Here is an 8,571-nt window from a genome sequence, read left to right on the forward strand (position 1 = left end):
TTTTAAATCTCTTTTCTCTTATTCTCTTCTTTATGGCTTGATCTCTATTTATGTTGATGATGAGCTATGTTTATTAATTTCTAAATTAATTTTTTCTTTATGTGGATGTGGTATTTAATTTGGATTATGTAATAGGATTTATAAGCTTCTTTATCACGTAATGATAATGTTAAGGATGAGTTACTCATTAATTAAAAAAATATCAAATTTGAGCTCAAGTTTAAGATCAACAAGTAAATCTATATCAATTATAAAACTGAAGCATCTACCTTTCTTTTCTTTTCTTTTTCTTTTTCTTTTTCTTTTTTTTTAATTCTTGAGTACTTATTATGTAGGATTTAAAGCTCCCATAATTTTTCACGTTATCATCAAGCTTATTTTTTTTTTATTAATTAAATTTGTAGGTTAAGTTTTTACTTACTACCCAATAAGAGCTCTCTCGCCCTCCTCGATAAACCCTTCTTTTCTGCTTACCTTCCTCTCTGTCTGACAAACCATGGGAAGGGGCAACGATGAAGAAACCAGGTTTCTCAACAACTGAATCCAGATCGTATGCTATTGTTTTTCTCTAATTTGTCAAAGGCACACCTATATAATCAAAGAGTCAGACCAAGGCAACTGACTCTTTGTTTTCTCCTCGCTTTATAATGGTCCTCAAGTCCCATCAGACTTCTCTCTTATTATTCTTTAATATTCTTGTTTATTTGCTGGCTTTGTTCTGCAATCTTTTTCTGACAATTCTTTGCAGCATTCAAACCTTTTAGGCGAGCACAGAGGCAAAGAACCCACTCTCAATGACTCTATTAGGTTCCCTACATAATTTTGATTTATGCTTCTTTCTTTTTTTTTGGTTTGTTTTCCGTGAAATACCGTATATCTTTTATTTTTCTTCTCGGGATGTATTTGAATTTTGATCAACAATTTTCTGATATTGCTGAGAAGAGCATCACCCTTTGATTTGTATTGTATGTATAGAATTTTGTCTTAGACGCAATTAATGATACGGTTTTTTTGTATTTGTTTAAGGGAGCAACCAGTTTGTGCTAACCAGAAGAAAAGAAAGCATGGACAAGCCATTCATGGACTAGGCCCCACACCCCCCCCCCCCTCTAATTTTTTTTTTTTAATAATATAATTATATAACTATATATTTAGATTCTAATTTTAATAATTTCATTTAATGAAATTACATTTTGTCTCCCTTATTGGTCATTATAAGAAAAATGCTATAATTACAAACTTTTTTACAAACTTTTTACAGATTATTAAGGTAGCAAATTTTTATTTGTTTGCATTTGGATCCACCACTTACATCACTTTTTCACTTACTAATAACCACTAACCACAAGAAAATTTTGTAGATTTAGTATTTTCCTCATTTTAAAGTCTATTAAAAAATTTATAGATCTAAAATCTTAAAAAAAAATAAAATATATATATATATATATATACAAGCCCAAAATATTAGCCCAATAACAAAAATTACCAATAGGCAATAACATAGCTAAAAACAAATTTGAGACTAATCAACTAATTTTACCAAAAACAAACAACTTAGCCCTTTAAAAAACTTTAAACAAAATAATTTTGTCTTTACTAACAAAAGACACTCTTTACACACACAACAAAATAATAATAGAAGAAAACCTTTGCCGGCTAAGCAATAGAGCCGAAAGCCAAAACTATGGCATATAGCTAACAATAAAACCGTCCTCCCTAACTACAAGTCTTGGCTCCGTTGCTGGAAGAAAGCATAGAGTGATGGGCTGTTATGTTTGTTATTTTTATTCTGTTTTCATTAAATTTTGGCATAAATATTAATAGATTCTTATCTTGTTTTGTGACATAAGGTAATTTCAAAAGTGGAATTACATGATGATAGAACAAAGCAGAAGGCCATGAAAGCCGCCTGTAGCCTTTCAGGTATAGTTTTTTTTTTTGGTTTTGTAATGCTTTTCAAAGTATGTACTTGGTTATGTGATGGCAGGGCTTATCTTCCAATTTAATGATTGATTGTGACATATAAAAGAGTCAATCATGAAGGTTTCAGTTGCAGTAGTAAACTTAAGATGGTACTTAATAGTTCATGTCTTTTACCCAAATTATGAACTTGAAGCATGGGAATGTTTCTTGTTGTTAATTTGTGATGATTGTGACCCCTCAAATTTTAGTAAAGACAACATTCTTGATGGTTGTGATGTCAAAGCTTACTTCTTTATATTTTTCATTTCATTTTTACGATTTTGTAGAAATTTAGAAGGCTATTTTGGCGTTACATTGAAGAAGAATGTTCCTGAGAACAATAGGTTTTTGTTGAAGTCTGATGAGAAGAAGGGTAAAGGGAGTTTTGAGAAATTGGAGAGTTTGTCGACGAAAGCGGATGCTAGTTTAGGACCTTAGGTAGTGCTTCTGAAATTGAAATATAAAATTTCTATATTCCCAAATTTTCCACTGAAGCTTAGGTTTCCATGGAAAATTTACAATTGTTGTCATTAATTTAGTTTGTGAACTCACTAATTTGTCATCCTACTAACATGACCGCAGGTTTATAATTACTATAGCAGTAATAGCATGTGGGGATAATAAAGATGGCTGAGAAAGGAATAACAATATCTTCTCTTAATAGTGTAATTTTGTGTTAAAAGTTTATTTTTGTTTCTCTCTTATGATTATTATATTGGAATTATTAATTCAAAATCGTTTATAACTAATTGTACCATTGAACAAAGTTAACATATATAACTTTTGCTAATTATACAGTGTATTGCATGGGTTAGTAACTACTTTTGAATAAACTCAAGCATGACTTCATATGTTTGTGAACACTAATAAGAATACTTTCTACTATTAATATGTCGAAGGCTTTTATATATATGTATATATATATATATATATAGTAGTTAGGAATTAGGATTTTGAAAGTTTTCAAATAAGTAATTACAAGCTTTTTCGAATTTCTAGATATATCTATGATAAATTAGAGGGGTTGACCTAGGTCAAAGTCTTTTTGTGATTTTGACCAAAAAAAAAAAAAAAAAGTCTTTTTGTGACTATTACTTAGAAATATATATTATGATCAAATGACATAGTCTGTGTCATGCCAAGCCAGGATATGATTTGAGAGAGGAATTTAGGTTTATTTGAACACATAAACATAATATTTGAGACTAATTTGAAAAAATAAAAACCATTCATTTGAAAACTAAGTAAAATTTCAGTGTAAGAAAACCAAAAAAAAGATAAAACAGTTATTAAATTTTTTTTAATAATAGGCTTTTTTTACATGAATAATCCCTTTTTTTTTAAGGTAGAAATTCCACTTACAGATGGAAAGATTTTTAGTAGGTAGACATATACAAAGTGCAGTTGACATAAATATCTATATTTTCTTTAATATAAGCTCATAAAATATTCCATTTATAATGATTAAAAACTACATTATGAGCATTTTTTTAAGAAACAAACATACGCACAAGGTAGAGGGAATGAGGTTCTAACACAAAAGCACAATACGAATTTCACTCAAAAGTCATAATAACTTTTAAAGAGGGGTGAAACAAGTTATGCTTATATTATAAACATTTATGTACTTTTTTTTATGAACATTTATGTACTTGATATAATGGTTTTGGCTTGAAATAATTTTTGAAGTTTCTTATGTATTTATTTCAATGCTTGATTATTTATATATAATTTTTTATGTAGAAAATAAACTATTACAAAAAAAAAAAGAAAAAAAATTGAGAAAGTATCATAATTTTTTTATAACATTTGAATTTTATCAACAATATTCTCCTTTTTTCTTCTTCTAATTTTGTGAAACCTTTGCCTTTTTATTTTCCTTTTCCCCCTAATAGTGTATTCAACGGTAAGAGACTTTATCAGTTGAGTTAATAAGAACAACCTGACCATTGCATATTGTAAACTATAATTGACATTGATATAATACGTTTCTCTTTTTTTGTTAAATCAAATTTCATGAGTAACATAGATAATAGATTATTAATTATACCAAGAAGAAAATTTAATTTAAGAAAAAAAGAGGATTATGGGAGATGTAATAAGCATTACTTAATTTTAAATTTAGTTTTTTAAATTTCCCTTTCTCGACCCCCTTAGTCTAAACCTTAATATAGTATAGTTTGGATGTATAAGAGTTCATGGTAATCACCATTTCATAGAGTCAAACATAAACTTTGTCCCTCTCTATGGCATCCATATTTAAAAAAAAAATCCTAATTTTCTTACTTTCACTTCCTTCTCATTTTCAAAGAAAAACCTTCAAATTATATATACATATACATATATATATATATATATATATATATATATATATATAATGGAAAGCATTCTCTTTTTATTTAGGCATAAAACATTTTCTACAAACTGTTTTTGTAATTTTCGTAATTTCTAATACAAGAAAATGAAGTTTATTGAACAAAATTTGAAAATTACAAAAAAAAAATTATTATTAAAAGAAAAATTTTAAATTGTATATTCTATCCTACATTAGTTTACCAAACTCACTTTGATCTCTTCAATTTACTCTCACTAAATTGGTAAAATACACCAAAGGATCAATTAGTGAGATTTTTATCTTTTCAAGCTTAATTAAGAAAATTAGTGAGTGTACAAATGATGGATTTGTTAAAAAAATTATGGTAACTATTGCTTAGGTAAGCTTTTAGATTATAATTTTGTTTATGTCTATTTACACATGGATGGTTATGAATACAAATTCATTTTTGTTTGGGATCATGTGATTGTGTTTGTTAGATTGACTCATACTTATATATATAATCGTAAGTATATTATTTTCCTTTTTTGTTATGATGCTTTAATTATCATTATTGTGTGATTAATTAGTTTAATAATATTCTTGTCATGTATTTGCATGATCCCAATGCTTTAATTATCATTATTGTGTGATTAATTAGTTTAATAATATTCTTGTCATGTATTTGCATGATCCCAAATGTTGATAAAGTTGAAAAATAGGTGATGTCACTACAAAAAAATTGTCCTGTCCCAGTGTATTTGCATGATCCCAAGTCGGTATGACAGTGTAGATAGTGGGTCACTATAATAAGGGCTTACTTAGGTTGTTGGCGGCAGTATGATGTTGGTAGTGGTGAGGTTGGGTCAAGTTTGAGATGCTTCTGTCTTTCTTGTAAACTTTTGTTTGGTTTGGTTGTATTTGGTATGGTTGGATTGGTTTTGGTTTGGGTGTGATATGAGTTAGTTTGCTGGGTAGTTTGTTGTGATTTTGGTGTGGTTTTTGGTTGATTATATAATGTCCTATTTTACAATAAATGAACTGAAGAAGAAGAAAAAGAAGCGGCGGCATCAACATATTGGTGTACAAAAAGAAACGAGTTGCCCTGTCATATCGGCCTGGAGCTGTCGACTATTGGCCGGAGCCATCCCTCGAACTGTCTCTCATATCCCTCTTGGTCTCTCGGTCTCTTGATCTCTCTTTCTCCCTCTTAGTTAGTTATCGATGGGTTAGGTTGGGTTTCTATTCGTGTTCTTCTAGTTTGCTTTTTTTTTTTTGAAGCCATTTTGGTTTGCTATTTTAATTTATGGATTTTTTTATTTTTTTTTAAATTAAGAAATAAATATTAAATTAGGGTCAAAACTAACGGTAAGAATGGATGGAATGTTAATGGAGGGCTGAATTGAGGAGGATTGAAACTTAGAGAACTGAAATGACAAAATGTAAATTTAGAGGATTGAAAATGAAAAGTTGTGAAACTTAGAGGGTGAGTTTTGCATTTTGGCCTTATTTTAATGAGTAGAATAGGAAAATAAAAGTTGGGATGCTGGAGTACTGTAAAATTGTATTATATAATTGATAAAATTACTTTTTGAGATGGTAAAATAAGATAGGATAGAATTTGAAACTTAGAGAACTGAAATGACAGAATGCAAATTTAGAGGATTGAAATGAAAAGTTGTGAAACTTAGAGGGTGAGTTTTGCATTTTGGCCTTATTTTAATGAGTAGAATAGGAAAATAAAAGTTAAGATGTTGGAGTACTGTAAAATTGTATTATATAATTGATAAAATTACTTTTTAAGATGGTAAAATAAGATAGGATAGAATTTGAAACTTAGAGAACTGAAATGATAGAATGCAAATTTAGAGGATTGAAATGAAAAGTTGTGAAACTTAGAGGATGAGTTTTGCATTTTGACCTTATTTTAATAAGTAGAATAGAAAAATAAAAGTTAAGATGTTGGAGTACTGTAAAATTGTATTATATAATTGATAAAATTACTTTTTAAGATGGTAAAATAAGATAGGATAGAATTTCCGATAAGAGATGATAGGAGGGGAAAAAACAAAACCCAAAAAGAAGCGGGTGGTCCGTCCAAATCGCTACTACTTCAGTAGTCACTACTGCACGAGACCAATAACCGGCACGTGACCGTTGCCAAATGGGAAAGGATGTCCCATGAACCGGTAGCAGCCGGTAGGCAGGTCCCGGTTGATGAAATATTTTCTTGGTTCCAGAGAATAGGAGAAATAGTCGATGTGGGTTTGCTTTGGGTTTTATTTATCCAGCAGCAAATAAGTTGACCGAAGGAGGACTCAAATCTGTGAAAGTAAAAACCAAAAACAGTAACAAATAATAATGACAACAGGGGTTGCAGAGAAAGAGGGTGGTGTTACTCTTGAACACTTGAGGAAGAGAATGGCGGAGTTTGCAAAGGAAAGGGACTGGGATCAGTTTCATAGCCCAAGAAATCTCCTTTTGGCTCTGGTAACCCTAAAATCTCTCTCAACTTTCATTTGATTACATGAACCTGTTCATTTATCACTCATTCATTGTTTTTGTCTTGTACTCTATTGTCTAGGAGTATTTTTTTTTTTATAAGATTCCAAACAGCTGTTTGATCAGTTATATGAAAAATAATAAAAATTAAAACTTTTATGAAGTTCAACATTAAAAGCAAGGAACTTTTTTTATGCAGACTCAGAAGGGAAAACAAAATCTCAAGAATTACTGGGATAACAATGGATCAACACTTAGACCTAGTATAAATCTCTCTCTCTCGTTTAAATAATAATTTTTTCCATGCCTAATAATGGCATTAATCCCATAAACCCATTACAGATTCTGGGTAATCTTCTTAAATATATTGTATTGTATGAGGTTTTGGAAACATATTACAATTTTATACTCCATTCAACTTTAAAAGGAAATGATGGCAGCAAAACTCTGATCTGCTACGGCCAAGGGCAATGTCTCCTTCTCCGACTATGAATACTAATCTATTTTCTCAAACCCACATGTGTGTTTGGCATGTTGACCCTTTGGAGATCTTGGCCTTTCTATTAACATAAATATGTTTCCAATTGCTTTCTTGAAGACCCAATTCCAGGTTTTCGTTATAGAGTGAATCTATGAAAGTCCAGCTTGTTTTTTTGGGAACTGTACCATAGAACAAGATAAATGTAATAGAAGCAAATAAGCAACTGCATTGGCTTCTATCATTTTATTCTTTTGTGTGCTACTTTTGAATAGCTTAAATAGCTTAAAGTACATAAATGGAGGTTCAAAATGGCATTTGCAGGCCATAAAATCACAGATATATGAAAGAATTAATGTACATTTTGTGTAATAGTTGTCTCATGTGATAACAAAACCCCACTTGAGTGCCTTGCTCAGAAAGGTATAGAGGTTTCATAGTTAGCCTTTTGATTCCCTTTACTATTTTACTGTATCTTATCTAGGTGTACTTTGTATGTTTCAGGTGGGAGAAGTAGGAGAGCTGTCGGAGATATTTCAGTGGAAAGGAGAGGTTCCAAGAGGACTGCCTGATTGGAAGGACGAAGAAAAGCAACACCTTGGTGAAGAGCTATCAGATGTCTTGCTCTACCTTGTTAGGCTTTCTGACATATGTGGTATTGATCTTGGTAAAGCTGCACTTCATAAGCTTGAGCTCAATGCCATTAAATACCCAGTCATGCTTTCCAAGGGCTCATCTAAAAAATACACGCAAATCAACGCAGCAGACAATGACATTGGTAATCGTGGTGCTACAGGCATCAGCAACAGTGACAGCAGCAAAAGCAACACTGGTGTTTGATCTTTCTTTTTTTTTTTTTTGTCTGTTTTTTGGTCCTTGACTTATTCATGCCGATCTCTTTTTAGGTTCCTAAAGTTATCCTTTTTGTTTTTATTTAAATTTTAACATGAATCTCATATATTGTCTTGTAGTACCAGGCTTATGGATGTGTCATGTATGTATAATCTGTTTTCTTGATTTTGTGGGGGGAATAGAATAGAATGGATGGTTGGGGTGTGCAATAGCCTAATAGCATATAAAAAAGTATAGATATACCCAAAAAAAAAAAAAAAAAAAAATTTGACATACACAGGAGTAACTAGGAAGTCTTTGACCACACTAAATTTTCACAATTTTGCCGCAACGTTCCAAGGGCTCTCATCTAAAAAAATACTCGCAAATCTACGCAGCAGAAATGACAATGGTAATTGTGGTGCTACGGGCATCAGCAACAGTGACAGCAGCAAAAGCAACAGTGATGGTGTTTGATCTTTTT

At 30.7% G+C, this 8,571-nt stretch overlaps 1 protein-coding gene across 1 annotated transcript; it reads left to right on the forward strand.

Annotated features, from left to right (window-relative positions):
* Positions 1-6,411: 6,411 nt before the first annotated feature.
* Positions 6,412-8,212, forward strand: LOC115950632 (dCTP pyrophosphatase 1-like). The gene is made up of 2 exons (XM_031067854.1): positions 6,412-6,766; positions 7,761-8,212. Exons 1-2 carry the CDS (start codon positions 6,638-6,640, stop codon positions 8,094-8,096), a joined length of 465 nt encoding a protein of 154 aa, XP_030923714.1. The 5' UTR covers positions 6,412-6,637; the 3' UTR covers positions 8,097-8,212.
* Positions 8,213-8,571: the final 359 nt, after the last annotated feature.

The sequence above is a fragment of the Quercus lobata genome, chromosome 6 (assembly GCF_001633185.2).
Source record: "Quercus lobata isolate SW786 chromosome 6, ValleyOak3.0 Primary Assembly, whole genome shotgun sequence".
In the NCBI taxonomy this organism is placed as follows: domain Eukaryota; kingdom Viridiplantae; phylum Streptophyta; class Magnoliopsida; order Fagales; family Fagaceae; genus Quercus; species Quercus lobata.